Consider the following 22,820-nt stretch of genomic DNA (forward strand, 5'->3'; position numbering starts at 1 on the left):
TCTTTGTTCTTAAAAAAAAAAATGTTCTTAGTAAAATGTTGTCTTGAAAACTTAAAATAAAAGAAAATAATAATAATTTAATAGAGCTCCAATAGGTTATATACAATGAAGTTCTTGTTTTGTATCCTGGATTTGTTATCTTTTGCCGAGCGCGAATATGAGATAGCATGATGATATTAGTGAGTAGTTTATTTAATATTGTTCTCGCAACTAGGAATTTTAAGTTTTCAACTATTTGTCTTTCTTTCTCATTCATTTTATCAGTCTTGATTTGACAATAGGCGCCAATAGATGGCTTCCGTATCACTCATAGCTATGATCGACCAATGATGTGTTCGAATTTTGTGATGCGTAATATGAAATGCTGTGCTTTCAGTGGGTTAATTAACGGGATCTTCTTATTATTTGTCGAGGGAAGCAGAATAAATTACATTAGAATTTATAGTAAGTTTATTTATACATTCCTAAAGCTGACTCCACGTTTTGGTACGATCTAATGTGCGCTATAGTGTTAACAGTGCTGAAAAAAAACTTCAGAAGATGGAACACGTGATATTTTTATTTACATCATTGGTTAGTAGTTTGAAATTTGTAGCTTTCCTGGTTAGTGATTCTTGATTCAATTTTGGAAGAATTCTGCAAACTCTAACTCTACTCAAACTACTGAATTCTGAGTAAGAATTTGTCTAAATCTAACATGCCTTTAGACCTCAAGAAAATAAACCATGCGATTTTATTAAGAGATTTTGCAGTCTTGGCTTTCCATATTAACTAAAAAGCTGAAGCTTCATACTTTTGAATTCGTAATCAGTACACGCATTTCTTTGTGTTATGAGTAATCAACGGCAGACAAAAAATAAATAAATGAACAAATTACCTACTTTTTTTTATTCTCAGAAGGATAAAGTTACACTCCTTAGCATTAAATTATTTAAAGGGGAATCACTTTGTATCTTGTCTTTATAATAATGAGAACTTGACTAGTTCTCATTATTAGATTAGTGAAATCTCAGACTAGTGTGCATAGGTGAAAATGACAAGAATTGGCTGGCAGCTGCTGCTATCCCATGTTCCTGAATGCCACTAGCATTATTTTGTTCCTACATTTGATACTGATACTTTTTCTGAGTTAAAGGGAGAAAGAAAAAAAAAACTTATACTAAAGATACTGACTCAGAAACCAGCTGTAATAAAACATAACAAAAATAAGTGTACCTAGAATAACTTTTTCTGCCCCTCCAAGTCAGTAGTATTTTTTCTTCTTCTTTTTAAATGTTGTAAGGTGCTAAGACAACATAACACATCATGCTGTTTTAGCATTAACTAACCTTGTATGTGTTCTTTCCTTTCATATATCAATAATCTGTTGCCTTCGAACTTCCATGTTGCTGCTGCTGATATTATGCAGGTATCCATGGAGTCAGAAAACTTATTGCAGAGATCCTTCATTCACACAATACCAATTATATCTGTCCTTAAAGTCATTCACTGATGGAGCACTCACAACCACCTCTAGCAACCCATTCAACCTATCCATGTCTTCAAGCAAAACATTTAGTCCTAACACCCATTCCAACCACTTACCAAGTTCCATGGGTGATCCCCATGTCCTCTCCCTTCCTGTCACGTACTGAAAAAAGTCTTCATTGTTAGTCTTATAAAATCTCTTCAAAAACTTATATGCTTCTATCATGTCTTCTCTTTTTCATCTATCAGTTATTTTTAAAACCCCACAGACCTTCAATCTGTTCTCATAAGCATTATTTCATAGACCTTCCACAATCTTTGTCACTTCCCTCTGGTTCCACTCTGCCACTTCATCCCCACAGAATCTAGGTGGCCACACCTACACACAACAGATGTGGCCTTATTATAGCCTTATATCTCTGCTTGTTAGTGCATTCTTCAACAACCACATAATCTGATGTGCCATTTTGGCTATCTCTGTATGTCCTCTAAACCACATTCTATCTATAATCACTTCATATTAATCGAATCCTTCCTGTCAATCAAATCATATCATAATTTGTCCATGTATGGGCAAAGGTAAATGACTTCCAGTTTAATGTGACCAAGTGTAGGTGATGCACTTCAGGAAGAAGAGATCACAAGTGGATAGTATATTGATGAAATGGAGCTGTAGGAAAATGATGAGGCTAGGGACTTGGGGCAATTGTGGACAGGGAGTTAAAGTTTAGAAGGCATATTGTGAAGGTAGACAAACCAGATCATCAGATTATCTTGTTATTGAAGAACACATTAACAAGTGTGGGGATAGAGAAGTTATTGTTCCCTTTCATAAGGCTGTAATCTAGGCTGCTGCATGCATATCTGGATACCAGGGCGTTGGGTTAAATTCTTTGCTTGCAGGGTGGCAAATGTGTTATGAGTGCTTCGTCAGTGAATAAGTTTAAGGAAAGGTGTGACAAGTATTGTATGAATAATGGATCTACCATGATCAGTCATCTAACTCCATTGAGATACCTGTATAATAATAATAATAATATCCCAATTCTTGGTCTCATCAGTATCTTGCAGATCAGTTCCATCATATAGTTAACAACTTGTGATCTCTTCTTCCCAAAGTGTATCACCTTACACTTGGCCATGTTGGTGGAGTGGAATCTAGAAGAATGAGGGTGACTAGTCGAATATCTCAAGATTCTGTACTAGGGCCACTAAATAATTTGTGTATCATTGTTATAGGGGAAGATTTAAGGGGGAAATATTCAGTTGTTTGCTGATGATGCAAAACTGGGGTGGGCAATAGTTGATAAAAGTGATGTAGATATTCTGCAGGATGATTTAAATAAATTGACATTTTTGACAAAGGATAATGATTGTCAATTTAATGTTGCAAAATGTAAGGTTATGCACTTCAGGTTGAAAAGGTTACTATATATCACATTGATGGTTCTGGAATGCAGGAACTTGATGAAGCTAGGGACTTAGGGGTAATGGTGGACAGAGATTTGAAGTTCAAAGGATTACATTTGAACAGTGACTGGTTGAATGTTCCAATTATTTGCTTTGTTCTTGAGCTTTAATGCTCTGAGTTAGTGCTTAGAAGGTGCAGCAAACTTAATCTCTGTGTGTGGGCTTAAATGCTGAGAAGAGCTCATGTCAGAGGCTTAATGGAGGGAAATAGTACTGAGAAAGGATTAAAAATACTGACATCTGCAGCTGCTCTGAAAAATCAGCCTAATCTGAATAAATATTGGAAATTCTAATACTCTGAAATCAGTTTACATCCAAGGCTGCCAACAGGTGCCCATTGAGGACACCCCATCTAGTTAGGACTCAAGTCTTTCAGCGATGTTTCACTTATTGTTGTATTGCTACAATTCTCATTTTGTACTCCTTGGAGATGTCTCTGTGACTGAGATGAAATATTGGAAGAATTAAATAGTATTATTAATTCTTTCTTAATGCTGTTTCACGCCATTAATTTAATTTACCATCATCACTAAAAATTGCCTATATAGCTGAGATGTTTTACTTATTCTATAGTTTCACCACTCAGGATACAGTTAGTGTTTTCAATATTTCTGCCTATTTTCACTGTCTTTGTTTTTTTATTGCTGATTTTCATACCACATTCAATACAACAGTTATTCAATTTAGTCAGGGAATCTTGCAGACTTGTTCAGGATTTATTCAGATATATAACATCATCTGCATAGAGTAAAGAGCTAAGATTAACATTGCCGATCTTTATATCAGATTTAATATGACTTTCCTTCATAATGTGATCCATATAAATAATGAATAACAGTCTAATGTGCACTGTTGTCTCACAACTGATTTTACCTTAAACCATCTTCTGTATCTCTTAAAAGTCTGACCACTGACTTACAGCTTAAATAGAGATTATTGCTTGATGTAATGTCTCATTTACCCATATAACTAGCATTTTGAAGAACTTTCCTCTTGGCACTTTGTCATATGCCTTTTCCAGAGCAACAAAACTTTAATACAAATCCTTGTTATATTCCCAAGATTTTTCAACTATTTGTTTTAAAGTGAAAATCTGGAAAATCAGCAGGAAGATCTCATGGATAATATATTTTCTTCACAGCAAATATCCTAGAACATGGTTGCTTAGAATAAAGAGCTCCATTTAATATTTGTAGATCTGGAGAAGGCTTATGATGCTGTCTTGAGGATGACAATGTCATAGGTATTGAAGAGAGCAGGAATAGATGAAGGAATAGTAGAAATGGTGTAGGGGATCTACCAGGGATCAAGGTCTGCTATAAGGATTGGTAACAAACTTTCAGAGGAATTTACTACTAGCAAGTGGCTCAAGCAGGGATGCTCTATGTCACCAATGTTGTTTGAGATCTACTTGGGTGCAGCCTTGCAGGATTGGTATTGCCTGAATATTGGGCACTGGCTAAATTGGCTGTTTTTGAGGCTGCTGAAGAGGCAATATATAGCTTCTCACAGCCAAGTCATTCCCACCTTCCTATGGTATAGCCTGTTTCCACAAACGGAGCTTTGGTGAACCTGCGAGCATTGCCACTACAAAAGTATACCTTCCATAGTTGGAGGAAGTGCCGACTAGATCCCTAGGTGGTAGATGTCTTTCATTGCCCGATGAAATGCCAACACTTTGCTTATTAGAGATATGAAGTGGCTGCAGTGATTGGTCACTAGAGCAGGTTTATTATTATATAGGCGGTATTGAATATATCTCTATTGAATAATAAAATATTATATAGGAAGTATTAAATTCTATTTTAATTCTTTTTGAGTGTTGTAAAAAATCCATTAAACTTCCAACATAATGTCCTCACAGCACTTAAGCCTCTACACAAGAAGGACTAGAGCAGGTGTTCTGGTATCTGAACCCCCCCCCCCTCTCATCATACATGCAGTGAGAGTGACATCCTCAATGATATGGCAGTCATACTGTGGGGGGCCAGACACTCCCCAGTTTAATGGTAGAGCAGTAAAAGAGTTCTGCAGGCTATCTGCTGGTTAGTTCACAGAACCAAACCAGTTAGTAATGAATATGGAGGCCTCCTGATCATCTAGCATCAAATCCTGTAGTCACTTATTTGACCTACTAACTAATTACCTACCAGCAGTACGGATTCTGCCACTCGATCTACAGCTGATATTCTAGCTTTCACCACTCACCTCTGGATTTAAGCCATAGAAACATTGGAGAAACTACATGGTTTCAACTTTTTAAAGGCATTTGATTGTTTGGCACATGGCCTACTTAGCAACTGCCATCCCATGGTCTCCTTTCCACACACTACAACTGGATTGCCATCTTTCTCACTGGTTGCTCTATGTCTCATGGTGGACAGTTTACTCTCATCAGATTTCCCCACCAATGCAGGCATACCCCCAGTGTTCTGTTCTTTCACCCACTTTCTTCCTCTTGTATATAAATGACCAGCTTTTACAGACTTCCATGCCTATCCATAGCTTTGCCAATGACAATACCCTTCATTCCTTCTTTTTATTTGACAAACCTTGTAATGCTCAAGTATTAGAATCCTTAAGATCCACCGTGATCATTTGGCTGAACTCTGATCTCTTACCTATAATTCAATGGGGCAAGAACAAACTTGCAGACTTCAGTGCCACCAAAACTCAATCCTGTCTTGCAAGAAAGAGCTCACCCCCCCTTTATCTTCAATAATACCCAGATATCCAAACACAATAAGATTTTTCTTCTTTGACTGACCTATGCCTCCGATCTTTCCCTGCACAAACACATTTCAACTGTAGCTTCTGCAGCTGCCAGTGATGTCGTGTTTTGCACAAGACACTACTTCAGACCTTCACATCTGCTAACTCTATACAAATCCCAAATTCACCCAACCATAGAATATTGCTCCTATATTTGTGATGGTGCACCAAAATTCTTTTTAAGATTGCTCAGTTCTATCCAGAAGAGTATACTCCAGCTAATTAATGACCCCCCCCATCTCTCTCTCTCTCTCTCACACATCCATCTCATTCCCCCCCCCCCCCCCTCTTACAGATGTTCAGTTTCTGGCTCGTGCCTCTTCTACAGATACTTTCATGGACAGCACTTTGCTGAATAGGTCACTATTATTCCTCCACACTTTCCTCCAAAATCCTTAGAACAAGAGCCACTTGAAACACACCAAACTGACTTCACTGTCTCCTCTTTCATGCCATCTATTTCTGTTCTTTGGAACATCCTTCCCCACTCTGCCTTCCCCAAAGAATACAACTTCAGCTGTTCAAAAAAAAAAAAAAAAAAGTGAACAGATTCCTTCTTTCTTCTTACATTCTTATGCACACTAATGTACTGTAGGTCTTGTGGCCTTTCATGTGTGGATCAGATATAGAAAAAAAAAAATTATATAATAACTTGTATTTGCTGCTTAGAAGAATATCACCTGTTTTTATTTTTTTTGTTAACACCTCTTATGTTGATGTTGTTGTTATCTACCTCTTCTGTTAGTTAAATTTATTTTCTCTGGATGCTTATGTTTCTATAGTACTCATCTCGAATTTTGCTGATGTTGAATTGCAGTTTGTTCTAGTAGATGACTTTTTGCTGTTTGTCCTGTCTCCATTACAAAAACAGGAGAAGCCTTGTTAAACTGTAGGCCCAAGCTGGTACGAGATTCTGTCATGTTGTAACATAATTTTATTTTGATTTAATCCAATAAGAATACAATTTGGTTGCTAAATCTCAAATTGCCAGCCCATCCTCTTTCATTCTGCAGTCCAGTCTTGAACATGAGAAGGTGAGGATTGGACATCAGGTCAGAAACCCTGGCTGTTTCTCTGCATTCTCTAAAAGGCTACATAGAGATCCCCTCCCAGATATCATCTTTTACTCTTAAGGGATCCTATTTAAAATTTTTAGGAGTGATAAATATTTTTTATATTTATTATACACTGGTATCCAAAACCTAAGGATGAACACTACTTCTGAAGATTACAACCACAAATTCAGATCAGTCAGCTTGTGGCAATTTATGTAACCTACGATTTTGAGTAGAAAGCTAGTACATGTTGAAATTGCTTGCAAAAGGGTCACATGGTAACACTTGAAGATTAAATGCAAAAGACTGCACTAATTGAATTGTGTTTGAAGGAAGCTTTTTTTGTGAAGGAATAGAGTTACAAACTCGGATGTCTTATAATGTTTCAAAGACATCTTCTAGATGATTTCACAAGGGGAAGAATTATTGGAAAGCTTGAGAAAGGCTGCAGAATTACTGATATTGCCAGAGAGTTTGGAATCTCACATAGTGTTGTATCCAAGCTCTGGACAGTGTTCCAGATGTTTGCTAAGAGGTCGCTCTTGCTCTACCACAGAGCATGAAGACATTTTTTGTTATAACAGCAAAATGTAATTGATGTGCCATGGCTAGTCAGCTTGCAAGTCGGCTCCATTCAAGCACAGTTATGTGGACATCTCAACACACTGTGGCAAGATGTCCACAAGATGTCTGCAACAAGTAGGCCTCTATGCCCAAAGAAGGCTTGTATAGCCTACATTACTTTATCCACAGCTCATTGTAGAGCACATTTTCAGTGGTATTGTATCCATATAAATTGGCCAAGACACCAATGGGCTAATGTACTCTTTACAGATGAGAGTCATTTTAGTCTTTCCTCTGATTTTAGACAATTTGATCTGGCATGAAAGTGGTTCTGCTTACCATTGTGAGAATGTTCTTGAAAGGGATAGATATAGTAGTGTTTGGGTCATGATGTGGGAAGTAATTATGCTTCATGGATGCACTGAGCTACAAGTGCTGGAAAAAGGGACGATGACTGGTGAGCTTTGTTCATATTGAACAAAATTCTCAGTGTCATGTTTGACTTCTATGCTGCTGCAGTTGAAGAATTCATTTTTATGGATGACAGTGCCACACCACATCGTACACAAGCAGTGGAGATACTTCTGGAGACTGAGGATAATTGAATCGAGTGGCCAGCATTCTCCCCAGATCTGAACCTTGTAGAACTCATTTGGGATGCAATAGGGAGATGTATTACTGCTTGAAATTTCCCTCCAGAAAATAAACATGGCCTTATCCTTGCTCTGAAGGAGGAGTGGGCCAGTTTTCCTCAAAAACCCCTGAGTCACTTAGTGCTAAGCAAGGTACAATGTTGTAAGAGCTGCATCACAATTCATGGGTGGACATATTTCATACTGAAATGTATCTCTGCATAGTTTTCTGTAAGTACTATACATTAATTCCTTAACTATGTCCTTAGGAAATTTGTAACTTTGCCAAAAATGCATTGCAATTTAATTTGTAAAAGCACTTCCTTAGCTTTTGGACACCAGTGTATTTGAAATTTATAGGAGTGATAATTGTTTTTTCATATTTTTTTCCAGAACTGTTCATAATGGAATGAAGTAACCATCATGTGGTGTATCAACAACCAAGTAGTTGCTATAAATGAGAATGAGAAGTAAAATATCCACCATAATGAATCAAGTTGTTTTACTTCATTCTTACTTGTCTAACTGTACAGAATCCACAAGTAAACTGTTTTGTCAGAGAATAAACATAAGATATACAGTTGTTTTAAAACAAGAAGGTTTGTATGTGTGAATTGCATTTGCAATTATTTATTTACTTGGATAAAATTCATTGAGATTATGACTCTTAGATCCATTTTTTATTTGAAAATATTTAGATTCTTATAATAAATAATTATAGATTAATTAAAAAAAAAAATATTTCTCCCACACACAAAAGGCAGAAGAAACTATAGCAAACAAATGCTGTGTGTGGGCAAGGTCAGAGTAGAGTAATCTGTTAATATTCTTCTTCAACTGTTGGAGATTGTAGTCCTTTTGGAAATGTTTCATAAAGGAGGATGTTTCACAGAATTGAAGTGGAAGGAATGAAATATGACTAAGAGTAGTTGGTTTGGTGAGTATCAGTTCGACTGTAAAGGGATGCTGAACAGCAGTTGCTCAAGTTCCTGTAGATCTGGCTGAAATGGTAGGAATAATGGATGTTAGTTCTGCTGAACAATGGCCATAGAAATATCAATAGAAGAGAGACAATGCTGAAACTGATCTTCTGCGAGAAAGGTACGGAAGAGAGAGTCTGTAAGATTAGTGTCATTAATCAGCCAGACTGCCATTTTCTGAATAGCATCAAGAATTTTTAGGGAAGTCTTAGGTGCACTACTTCAAACATGAGACCAATATTCCAATGTTTGTCAGATTTGGGATTTATAAAGAATAAGTAACTGTTCAGCGGAGAAGTACTACCATGAGCAGAAAAGATGCCAAGTTTTTTGGAAGCTGATGATGTTATAGAAGTGATCTCGTTGCCAGGAAAGGTTTTGGAGTAAAAGTCAGTCCGAGAAGTGAGATTTGGTCTCAACTGTTGACTTGAGCACTATCAAAAATGGAGCAGATCTGAGGTCTTCTTTATGAGAAAACAAGCAAAACTGCATTTTGGAAGCATTGAAATGAGAGATTAGTGATCAGGGAACTTATCATGATGATCTTAAGGCTTGAGATGCTTGAGCACTGCAAGGCTTGTAATATGAGTAGGACGAGTAGAGTGGGCTATCATCAGCAAAACGATGAATAGCATTTGCAGTCAATGAGTTGTTTATATTAATCAGGAAGAGGGTGAGTGAAATGGCAGAGTCCTTAGAGAGACTAGCACTGACAGGAGTGAGGAGAGAACAGCATCCACCATTACATGTAGGGATTGATCTGAGAGAAAACTCCCAATCCATTTACACAAGGATGAAGGCAGTCCAAATGATGGTAACTTGTTGGGAAGTCCTCGATGCCAGCCCATCAAAAGCGTTGTTGATTTCAAGGTTCCATTCATTCCATGGAAAGGTTTGGAGAAACTTTTTCATGGAATGATTCCAAAGGTGCTGAACAATAATATAGGCTAGGAGATCTCCTCTGGATTAGATCAGAGAAATCCATACTGGTAGTTACTAATTAGATAGCACTTCTCAAGGTGTTGAAGAAGTTGACTGTTCATAACCTTCTCCATTACTTTATACAAAACTGATGTGTGAGAGAGCAACAGATCGATAACTTGATGATAAACATTTATCTCCTTTGTTGTGAACAAGTTTATGTGAGCATTCTTCCATGATGAAAGGGGAATGCTAGCTGAGTATAGTTTAGTGAATGTATGATAGAGAATAGGAGTTCATATGCACGCACATCCCTTGTGCACAATGGGTGGGATTTCATCAGCACTGGCTGCTTAAATTATTCAAGATTCTTCTGATGTCTCTCTGAGTAGATAGGCTTATACGTTGGTTACTTCTATCATTTTTTTAAGAAATAACCACATATACTAAAATATTAATTATAATATCTTTAATATTTTGGCAATGTTATATTGCCATCATCAGGGATCACAAAAATGATTTGTGTATGCAGGGACTAACGCTGGGCAAATGAGGCTGAAGAAAGGCAACCAAAGTCATGCCAAGAGTCCTAAATGGCACCCCTAATGGGCTAGATTGGGTATTCTTGGCCATTGGGCTGAAGATCTGAGGATGACTGCTTCCCAAATTTGGGACTGTCTCATATACCCAAAAAACGTTTTTCTGGACTGAGACTAATTTGAAGATTAGCCTCTCATATTTGTATTTGCTGTGGTCTTATAGAGCACGTACTAACTAGTGACCTATTAAACCACTTCTTTGAGAAGTGGCATCTTCTCAAAGAACCAAAACTGAAACATGCTGTTTCCATTTGAACAATAGCATGGCACGAGATATCTTAAGAGTGCCACTAAATGGGAACATACTACCGCACAATTTTAATCCAAAGTATATGAGCATAACCATGGACGGAACCCTCTCCTTTAATAGACATCTCCCCAATATTGCTGCCAAACTCAGAACTAGAAATAACATACTGCATAAACTTGCCCGAACAACCTGGGAGGGGGGCCTTGTGCTCCCACGTTAAGGACATCTGCTCTGAGCCTCATCTACTCAACTGCTGAATACTGCTCAGCTGTCTGGCTGAACAGTGCACACTTTAAATTAATTGATACTGTGTTGAATCAAACAATGTGTATAATTTCTGGAACAATAAAGACTACTCCATCATATTGGCTACCAGTTCTGAGCCACATACAACTGCCACAACTACGACGCCAAGACAACCTGATTCATGAATATAACAAAATTTGCCAGAACCCACTGCTTCCTATACACTCTGATATCGACAGCTTTACATCACAGAGGTTTAAGTCAAGACTTGCCTATTATAACGGCTCAACAACTTGTCACCGAGGGCTATGATGCAACAATAGCATGGCAGACGGAATGGACTGCCAAAGCCCCAGTAATCTGGCAGACTGTCTTTAACCCAAACAACCCTCCATCAGGGTTCGACCTATCCCAAAAAATATGGACATCTCTAAATAGGGTTCGCACCAACCATGGTAAGTGCAGAGCTTCCTTATTTACTTGGGGAATAAGCCCAAACTCATCTTGTGACTGTGGTGAGGATAACTATACAACATATCACATTGGACTGTCCTTACAGAGTCTTCATGGGACCATTATCTGACTTTATAACAGTTTCCACTGATGCTGTTGACTGGTTGTCGAACTTAGATTCAATTTTAATTTTATGCTTATTTGTATATTTTTATATGTATATATGACTATAGTGTCACTTCACACTATTGTATTATTTTATGCATTTTGTTGTCTTGTATGCGGTTTGTGTGTGTGGTAGCATATGCATGTATTCTTCTTAGCCAAACAGTAAATAAATAAATAATAATTTGCTGTGGTGCAATAGAGTGGCCTTCTTCCAGTGTATTGTGTGGTGTGTGTCCAAAGCATGGTCAGCAAGTTTTCTGTTATCCCTGATGATGCCAATGTAATGTTGATAAAATATAGGAAAGTATTAAAGTTATTATGAGGGGGGGTGGGAGATTGAAAAGTTCTGATAAACACATAGAACAAAAATTATATTAAAACAACTAATATAGCCACAAGAAAGAACATATCTTAAAACCCTAAATGTCAGAGGTTTTGAAGAAATTTGAAGACACAGAGGTACATGCCTTCATCAAGTTTTTCTTGCTGCAAGAGAAGACTGCAAAGTCTGAGATTTGCCAAACTTTGTGTGAAACTTTAGGGGACTTTGCCGCAGCATATCCAACAGTTGCCAGATGGGTGGCCAAGTTTAAAACTGGGCATTCTGAGATGACAGATGCCCCCAGGTCAGGAAGACCTTCCACAGCAATCACACCTCAAAACATTGATGTAGTACATTCCCTGATCCTTGATGATTGATGAATACCAGCCAAAAACATTGCATAGACTCTGGAGATATCAAGGGAATGAGTTTGGGTCATTATCCACCAACATCTGCACATGCAGAAGCTCCCAGCAAAGTGGGTCCCCAAATGTTTGAATTCCAACCAAAAGAGAGAATGTGTGCTGTCATCTCAAGGATATTAGGTCATTTTGAAAAATAAGGTGCAAAATTTTTGGCTCGTATTGTGACTGTCGATGAAACATGGCTCCATCACTATGACCCAGAAACTAGTGGAGTGGAGAAAGATTCTCCATGACCAAAGAAGTTCTGAACCCAAAAGTCAGCAGGAAAGGTTCTTGCCATTATCTTTTGGGATATGGATGGGGCAATCCTTATCAAGTATCCCAAAATGTGAAACTGTTACAGCAGTAGCAGTTTATTCAACAGCTCTGAAGGAATTGAAGGAGGTGCAGAAGAAAAAACATTGCAGGAAACTGAGCAGAGGTGTGTTGCTTTTGCAGGACAATGCACCTGCTCACACTGCATGTAAAACCCAACAGACAACACACAACTTGGACTTTCAGTGTCTGTCTCACCCATCCTATTTGCTATACCCGACTTCATCCAACTATTTCCTATTCCCAAATTTAAAGAAACACTCGAAAGGAACAAAATGTACCACAGATGATGAAGTCATATCTGCAGCGGAGCACTCGTTTGTCCAACAAGGGAAAGACATTATTCTCAGTTGATTGCAAATAATGCAGCAGCATTGTAACAAGTGTATAACATTTCCTGGGGCATATGTCGAATGATGTGTTTATATGGTTGTACCTCAGTTCCTTCATGGTGATTATCACAACTTTTCAATACACCCTCGTATAATTAACATTTTAGTATATGTTGTTATTTCCTGAAAAATAATAAATTTGATGTCTTTCTGTTAGAAGATCATGGGAGACATGAGTTGCAGTGTTTCAGGCAAAGAAACACTGCAACTCATGTCTGCCATGGTCATTTATGTAGGAATTGGAAGAGAAAAATGAAGCATTAGCCTTGTCTTTAGGCGATGTTAAAGTTTACCATTAAGATGAGATAGAGGAGGATGCACAGATGGACAAAAGTTTCACTCAACAGCTTTTGCTAGGGACCAGAAGACAAGACTGCCAGTGGCACAAGCAGTGATGAGTTTTCTGCATTTATCTCTGTTGACTTTAGACTTTGCCTTTTTAATGGTGGTTTTAAAAGAGTAGGCAACTGTGCAGTCTGTGAAGGAAGCTGATGTTTGGTCTCAAGCCATTTGTGAAAGGCTGTTTGCTTTCCTTGGGACAGCTCTGGCACACTTCTTGGAGAACCATGGTTTAGATATGGGTTGGAAAATTTGAACAGAGTGAGAAATGAAAGTTTCCATTCCAGTATGGATTATTTCTATAACAAGATTACAACAGGTATCTTGATCTGAAGAATGAAAACAGTAGTCTAACCATGGAAAGGTGGAATGAAAGTCACGTAAGTCCTCCCACTTGGCATTGTTGTAATGCTAGAACACGTGAGGTTGTGAAGGGCTGAAGCAAGGACATTCCACCAGAGATGAAACTTGGATGAGATTTGGTCTGAATTGCCAAGAGGAACAGTCATCTGAACAGAGTACCTGGAAGAAGAACTAGTTAAGAAGATATCCAGAGCATTGGGATGAAGTGGATTGTTGGGAATTCTGGTAGGGAGATGAATGGTCTGTTTTAAGTAATTGCTTACAGCAAAAATCTCTACCTCTCTTCCAGCTTGCTCGGTGAAATTTGATAAAGCGAGCCAATTAGAATTGTGAACATTGAAATCACCAAGAAGGGTGACTTCACTGTTTGGAAATTTTGACTTAATGAAATCGAGCTTTTGAAGATAGGAAGTTAGAGGTCAGAATGATTTTCAGAATTGGGAGAACAGTAGAGACAGCAGATGAATGAAACAAAAGACAGTAGATTAACATTATTCTTCATTATTCCCGTGGAAAGGCTTAGACGTTGGTTATGCATTTTCACTATATTATTTCAGGAAATTACAACGTACTAGGATATACATTAAAATAAATTTTAATATATTTCTATATTTCGGCAACGTCACGCTGCCATTTTCAAGAACTTAGGTACAAGATACGTGCACGCAGGCACAGCAAAACAATAAATGAGCAAGAAGTATGAAGCTATTATTACTCCTAAAGTCCTGATGGTGCCCTCTAGCGGGCAATGTTGGTATTCTTGGGCGACTGGGCTGAAGGTCTTCTGAGGTAGGTTTCCCAAATCAGGGGGAACCTACATCAGAAGACCTTCAGCCCAATCGCCCAAGAATACCAACATTGCCCGCTAGAGGGCACCATCAGGACTTTTGGAGTAATAATAGCTTCATACTTCTTGCTCATTTATTGTTTTGCTGTGCCTGCGTGCACGTATCTTGTACCTAAGTTCTTGAAAATGGCAGTGTGACGTTGCCGAAATATAGAAATATATTAAAATTTATTTTAATGTATATCCTAGTACATTGTAATTTCCTGAAATAATATAGTGAAAATAGATTAACATTAGGTGTTGTGTGGTAAGTAGCATTCTGCTTACTAACATATCATGATTCATGTTCTTTCTTATGTTTTTGAGAGTGAGATGAGGATTCTAATTTTCATAAAAGAAAACTTCTTTTGATAGGTTTCACCAGATTAATGCAAATTCGTAGTCTGGCAATGTCACTGAAACCAGAAGAGATGAAGCATCTTGTCACTGTTTCAGAAATGAAGCGATTTCTTATGAACAATAGTTTGCCATTTGAAAAGGGTTTTACCTGTATACATATGTGCTGTCCATTTTGTTGCCATTCAAAAGATGTTCATGGCAAGTGTGGGACTTTGTATATTAACATGACTACAGGTATGTTAATATTTCTTTTATTTAATATAAGTAAATCATACTAATTTTACTCAGAAAATTAGTATGATTTACTAATTTTCTGAGTTTTTTTTTCCTTATACAAAAATGTAACATAAAATGTAGAAACAAAGAAACATTTTTATATTTTGAAGTATTGTATTCATTTGTGAATTTCTGATATTGTCTTATAAACAGATATGAATCATCATATAAATTAACAGAGCAATTCAGAAAATATGTAGAAACAACCAGATACTGAAGAGGCTTATCATTGAGAATAGTGACTGGTTATACTATGGTTAGTTACTACAAGGGTAATAAAGTAACAATCACAGTTACTTTCTGTGTTGCTTTGTCTTTGATGTTTATAGCTGTTTCATTCATTCATTCACAGTTATATGTACAGAAATTTGAATATTGTTATATCCATATTATATACATCCCTATTTTATTTTATTAAAACAACTAGGCATAGTACAGAGAAATAATTAAACACATGTTTAATCATTCCAATGTTTTGTCTCTGTCACAGAGATCTTCTGGGATGCAATATAAAAATTGTAATAACACACACAAAAACACACAAAACAGTAAGTGGAAAATGTTAGACCAGAAACCTGATGTCCTACGAGGAGTGACCTCTGTGGATGCTGGTAGTTAGCCTGTTGAGAAGAAGTCTAAGAATTAATGTTTCCCAAATTGAGGGAAGTTTAACCCAACCATATTATTTAAATTAGGTTGGCTTTTTAAATGCTGCTGATTCTAAAAAAAAAATCTTTAAAGTTTATATTTTTGTTGTTGTGAAGCATAACAAAAATATAAAAAATATATTTTTTTTGCATATTTTTCCATAAATCCATTTTTCCACAACTATGGTCAGCAGGGGCGAATGCTGGTCTTGAAATTCACGCTTACTCTTATTATCATTCAGGGAGTGAGAGGTGTGATTGAAGTCTGATTAGCGGAAGAATGAATTACTGACCATTTAAAACTGTATATTTAGAAATTTATGTACATTTAATCATACAAATACAACATTTATTTTACAAATGATATTCTATCTTTTTCAGTTTAGCTACTTGAATACAAATTCTAACCTGTGGTTCTTCTTTATGAACTCAATAACATCATCATAAATAGTTGGTTGTAACTTAATTTTCCCAAGCAACATGCACTTGTAAAGGCTGGGTGAAGCTCACTGGCTTCTTAAACATATGGCCTTATGTTTAAGAAGACGTGAAGGGAGCGGATATGGCTATGCCCGCACATGAAATCACAGTACTGCAGCAAGGACTTGGAAGCTCCTGCAACCGAGCAAGCCAAGGTAGCTTTGACTAGACAAGCAAGCATTGGCCTTCGATACACAATGCAAAGCTCAATTATTGCTGTGCAAGCTTAAGACATCTTCTGTCTACAAAAATAAAAACCTAAATAGAATGCTTATAAATGCATGCATTTATTAACAAATAAATATCACTTCTTTCTCAAGTAATGAGCTTGCGCAGCAAGCATAGCAACAATGGAGAATTCGCCAATGATGGTCAGTCAGCTCTAGCATAGTCAGCTAGAGCTGACTGACTAGTTTTGGTGATGGATGTATTTCTTGTGTCCTCCAAGACAGATGGTGGCAGATCTCCCAGTTTATCCAAATATGACAAGTTGCAAGAACAAGAAACCTCGTAAAAAAACTGGAAAACAGGAAAGAGATTGAGTGGATCATCAGGAGAACAGATAAAGGAGGTTTGAAAGCAGTACAGATATTATATTTCTTTAAAGTTCCTGGATATAGGGACTTGGCTATTTCTAGTGCATTAGATCTTCCCTGCCATTCACATTCATTATTGAGAGGGATGTCAGGCGATAGGAGAAATGACTAGTTTGTTAATCTTTTTGGCATTTGTAGCAGTTGGACAGAAGGTACAGTGAATAAAGGATTATTCAGAGTGAGAGAGAAACTTGATTGAAACAGAGGTTGGAAGCTCTATTGACACAGGTTATTATAATACATTATTGTTTTGAGGGGGATGGGAAAGTTTGTGTAGAAAGTGCAGCTCAAAAATGTTTTGAAATAATTAATAGAAAACTAATTAATATATATACCATGCTAATTTTAGGTCAAACTTCAAAGTAGACACTTCTAACTGATGGACTTGTTTGCATGTTCAGACAGTTTGATGATGCTATCCATAAATGCATTTTTTGGAATGCTCTTCAGCTCCTTTGTAACTGCAATTTGAATCTCATTTAATGTTTGGAATAACAATCTTTTAACAAAAATTTTAATTTAGAGAAAAGAAAAGAATCAGCTGAAGCAAGGTCTAGCAAGTGAGGTGGGTGGTGAATGGCATTAACTTTCCCGCTTGCCAATAATTGCTTCACAACTCTAGTGTTGTGTGTATAGGTTAATCTCACTTGATTCATTTTTTGTAGTAGACGATGCAAAATGTCTCTATAAAATTTTGCATTGACCTTTTGACCATTAGGGAAAAGCTCAAATGAATAACTTTTCCAAACAGACTATGAGCATTGCTTTCACTTGATTTTCAAACAGCTTGGGTTTCGTAAATTTTTTTTCCACCGACACTGTACTCTGTTGCAGGATCATATGTGAAACACCACATTTTGTTGCCAACAATTTATTGCAAAGTGATTCATCTCTTTTTACACAGAACTTTATCATTACTTCTGCTCATCCATTATGCCAGTAATAATATATAATAGAAACTAGGGATGTGCCAAAACATACTGAATTAAATTTTATAATCATATATTTTAAAAAAATACACTCATTATAAACTGATAAAAATTTTAATGCATGATATTTTTGCACAAAACATTTGTTTATAAAATTTAATTCAATATGCTTTGGCCAAATTACAGAATAATGAAAGATTGAAAAATATGTATAATAATATCTCACCTAACCATGTAACTATGCAAGAATACAAAAATAAAAAGAACCATCTTTCTTTTATAAGCACATACAGTATATATATATATATATATATATATATATATCATCATCATCAAATTCCTGCCATGTACCCTCAAGGGATGTACAGGATATGATAGTACTGCATGAAAAAAATCACATCATTAATAACTTCCTATCTACAATTTTCCTCCAAATCAGTCTGTTACTTGTCAAGACTCCAACATTATCAGATCTTATATTTCTATCGTCTAAGGCACTTTGTACTGTATCAATCCACCTATATCTTGGTCTTCCTCTGGGTCATTTTACTGCCAACCTGGCAGAGAATACTTGTTTTGCTAATCTTTCCTCGCCCATTCTGTTTAAGTGACCATACCACCTGAGATTAGCTCTGCTAACACATTCCTAGATGCTGACAATGTCAAGTTCTTTCCTAATATCCTCGTTTTTAATATGATATTGCCATTGATGCCATCTGTTCATGTCCCTAATCTTTCTTAGGACTCTCATATCTAGTCTCTAGTCTTTGGTCAAGTGGTGTACTTCTGACCCAGCTCTCGGATCCATAAGTTAAAACTGGTTTGAATACTGTCTTGTATACAGCTAATTTAGTGTTCCGACTAATTTCTCTCTTATTCCATATGAATTTATTCAATTGACTTCCCACCATACCAGCTTTGCTGATTCTGTTGTCTATTTCTATATTTAATTTACCATCTTCAGTAAAAATCATGCATAAGTAGCTGAAATGTTTTACTTGTTCCACAGGTTCTCCATTCACAACACAGTTGACATTTACAATGATTCTACCTATTTTCATTGTCTTTGTCTTTTTATTGCTGACCTTCATACCATATCTATTACAACAGCTATTCAATTTAGTCAGAGAATCTTTCAGACTTGTAGTGGATTTATTTAGAAGTATAACATCATCCGCATAAAGCAAAGAGCTGACATTAACATCTCCAACCACTTTCCTTCATAATGTGATCCATATAGATAATGAATAAGAGAGGGGATAACGTACATCCTTGTCTCACACCAGATTTAACATTAAACCATCTTCCTGTACTTCCTTCAATTCTAACTGCTGAATTACAACTCAAATAAAGACTAAGTATTGCTTGATATAATGTCCCATTGACACCATATAACTGCAGCATATTGAATAGCTTCTCTCTTGGCACCTTGTCATATGCCTTCTCCAAATCGACAAAACTTAAATACAGATCATTATTATATTCCCATGCTTTCTCGACTATTTGTCGTAAAGTGAAGATCTGATCCTGACAGCCTCTATTTGGCCTGAATCCAGCTTGTTCTTCTCCAAGCTTTTCTTCCACAATTCTTCTCAACCGTTTCTCAAGTATACTTGCATAGATCTTGCCAGGAACACTGAGTAGGGAAGTACCTCTGTAATTCTCACATGCAGTTTTATTTCCCTTTTTATATATGGGTACTATGAGAGCTCTACTCCAATCATCGGGAATTCATCCCTCTGTCCAGGCTTTCTGAAGTATGCAGTGCAGCCACTGTAAGACTCTTATACCACCATACTTCAGCATTTCGGGTCGAATATCATCTACTCTTGCTGCCTTTCCACATTTCAAGCCTTTGATGGCTTTTTCTGCTTCAAGTATGGATATGTATTCCTGACTACATGCCTGGTCAGTGTTTCATTTAGCAGTTTTTCAAAGTAATTACTCCATACTTCAAAGATATCTTTTTCTCCCATTTTCATGTCACCTTTATCATCTCTAACTCCTTTTACAGCACTCTTTCCTCCATTCCTAAGTTTCTTCAACAACCTCCAGAATATTTTACCACCTTCTTGATATTTATTTTCTATATTTTTGCCAAAGTCCTCCCATGACTTTTGTTTAGCTAGTTTTACACAGTGTTTAGCATTTTTGCATTTGTCTCTGTATTCTCTAAGAGCACAAGCTTACTTATTTGACAGGAACTTTTGATATGCTTTCTTCTTTTTCTTCACTGCCTCTTTAACTTCCTGTGTCCACCAGGGAAGTTCTGATTTTTTTATCCTTGCAGACAACCTCACCACATGCCTCTCTGGCAGAATCAATTAATGTTTTCTTCAGAGTTTGCCACTGAATCTCCAAGGTTTGATTCCTGTTCTCAAACTCTTTCATTTTTTTCTTCAATAATCTTTGTGTATTTTAGTCTACAGTTCACATCTGAGAGCTGCTCAACTTTTATTCGCTTTAAAACTTTCTTACATGTTATTCTTTTCGATATGAAATTCAATTTTATCCTGCTCAAGACTAAATAGTGATCACTTCCAATTTCAAATCCTCTGTACACTCTGGTGTCCTGCACCAGGGAGAAAACATCACTATCAACAATAACATAGTCAATGAGACTTTTCTTATTCCTAGCCTCTTCTCTCCATGTGAATTTGTGCACATTTTTATGTTGGAACATGGTGTTAGTAATAACCAGTCCATGTCCTGAGCAGAAATCCAACAGCTATTTGCCACTATTTGCCATTATTATTAGCTTTGTTCTTTTCTCCAAATTTTCCCAAAATATTTTTGTATGTCTCACAATCATTTCCTACTCTGCTATTTAGATCCCCAACAAGGACCAACTTTTCCTTTTTCATTGTGTCAGTTGCTTTTTCTAAAGCCTCAAAAAATTTCTCCACTTCTACTTTAGTAGAACCTTCTGTGGGACTAGGCACAAATAAGTCTCATTGTCCAGTTCCCCATTCTCATATTTGCCCACATTACTCTACTTGAGACTGACTGCCATTCAAGAAGATTAGCCTCGTATTTTGTGTTGAATACTATGGCTACTCCTTCTTTTCCTTGATTGTCATTGCCTGAATATAACATTTTGTATTTATTGCTCAGAAAGATCTCACCAGTTTTGGTGTTTTTTGTTTCAGTCACCCATATTATGTCGATCTGGTACTTATCTAATTCCTCAGCTAGCTCCATTTCTTTGCCATTCAGGCTTCTTATGTTGATAGTACTGATCTTTAACTCTGGTGATGTTGAGTTGGGGTTTGTTTTCAGATTTGTTCCAGTAGCTGACTTTTTGCTGTTCGCCCTGGTTCCCTGGCGAAAACAACGGGGGCCTTGTTTAACCGGGTGACGCCCCAGTTGACATGAAATTTTGTCATGTTGTACCATCATTTTTTATTTTGGTTTTACCAATAAGAATACAGTTTGGTCGGCTAAATACCAAATTGCCAGCCCATCCTCGTTCGTTCAGTATCCAGGTAGATATCCAGCAGGCTGCACCACGAGAAGGTGAGGATTGGACATTAGGTCAGAAGCCCTGGTCGGTTCTCCGCATTCCTTTAAAGGCTATGTGGAGGTCTCCTCTTAAAAAATTATATATATTTATATATATATAAAAACTTGGAAAGTTTCAAAAAAAAGGCCAGAGAGCTTTTGAGAGTACTACCTATGGCATTGGAATTGCCTTAGCTTGCACTATCAAAAGACACAAGTGCTGTCCCAACACTCACCTTTTGTTAAGGATATTTTGTTAGTGCAAGCTAAATTTCACTGGCCTGACAGCTGTTTCAAATGTTCATTCTCATTAGAGTTCAAAGTGAAACCTTAAGAAGACAAAAACTGTCATTCTATACCAAAGCAATCCTATGTCAGAGAGAGAGATATTTTTCATAATTTTGAATCTGTGTGAGGGTAGTTATCACAGAAGAACCTCAAAGTCTTCATTTCAGCAATGTAAAATAAATAGATCAATTCATATTTATTAGCCAAATATATATAGAATATGGGTATTTATTTTTTTTAAAGTATTGCAAGGCTCTTCTTTGATAATTAGTGAAAATAAAAATTTTGCTTTCCTTAAATATAATAAAGGATATTATAGAGCTGTCCATATTTTATAGCCAAATGTAGAAAATTTTCCTGGAGCTTTTGGAAAGATAACTTTCTCATAAGCTCTCTGATAGATTTTCAAAATTTTGAAGTTTTTATGATCATTTTAACTTTTTGACAAAGGATTGTTATGGTATATTTAACAGAGTGTTGTTGCTCTTTTAAATTTTTTTGTATGGTGAATGAGTTGAATGGAGAATGAACACTATCAGCTAATGATACCTAATAATTAATGCAGTAATAAAAGGCAAATACACTAGCTCATTGTTCATATTTGGTCTAATGTATTAAAACTAAGAATTTTTATTGTTAAAAGATCATAAGATTTAATGATTAAAAATACAAAGAGCCAACAAGTGTCACTGGCCACTGTCTAGCATTTTCAAGGCTGTGCTGGTGTGAAAACAAATGCATCAAGTTACATGAAAACATACACTTTAGTAACTGCTAGGCCATTACGTTTGTTGATTCGTGTTTGATGGCGTGCATGCATTCTAATGCTTTAATCAGAATCCGGTACATGACCACATGGTGTGTAGTTTTTTGCATATTGTAGTTCTGTTAAGCTGAGAGAATTGATGAGATATTTCCATGTCTTTAAGAATAGCATCTTGATTTCTATTTAAATTATTGCCTGTGCATACTGCTTCTTTGAAAGTTCTGTGTCTGTAGTCATTCTCGATGTAAGGCATAGAACTGTTTTTCCAGTCTATAACGTGATTTGATGTTGAGAAATGATGAGCTAAACCAGATGTGATGGTTCTATTGTGATTAACATCCCCCCCCCCACATGTTCCTTCTCTCTTATTTCAAAACTTCTAGAGGTCTGTCCAATGTAAGAAAGGCCACACGTGCAT

General features: G+C 36.6%; 1 protein-coding gene across 2 annotated transcripts in view; it reads left to right on the plus strand.

Annotated features, from left to right (window-relative positions):
- The first annotated feature begins 324 nt into the window (after window positions 1-324).
- mtDNA-helicase (mitochondrial DNA helicase) overlaps window positions 325-22,820 on the plus strand; it is a 261,591-nt gene continuing 239,095 nt past the window's right edge. Inside the window, exons 1-3 of one of the 2 annotated variants that reach the window (XM_090393687.1) lie at window positions 325-444; window positions 8,354-8,559; window positions 14,935-15,153. In XM_090393687.1, the coding sequence (XP_090249813.1) occupies window positions 8,418-8,559; window positions 14,935-15,153 (361 nt within the window). In that variant the 5' untranslated portion in view covers window positions 325-444; window positions 8,354-8,417. Of the gene's footprint in view, window positions 574-8,353; window positions 8,560-14,934; window positions 15,154-22,820 lie in introns of both variants that reach the window. The other variant, XM_090393686.1, reaches the window with a different exon arrangement.

This window comes from Typopeltis vanoorti, chromosome 6 (assembly GCF_054136105.1).
Source record: "Typopeltis vanoorti isolate ZY-2024b chromosome 6, IOZ_Tvanoo_1.0, whole genome shotgun sequence".
NCBI classification, from domain to species: domain Eukaryota; kingdom Metazoa; phylum Arthropoda; class Arachnida; order Uropygi; family Thelyphonidae; genus Typopeltis; species Typopeltis vanoorti.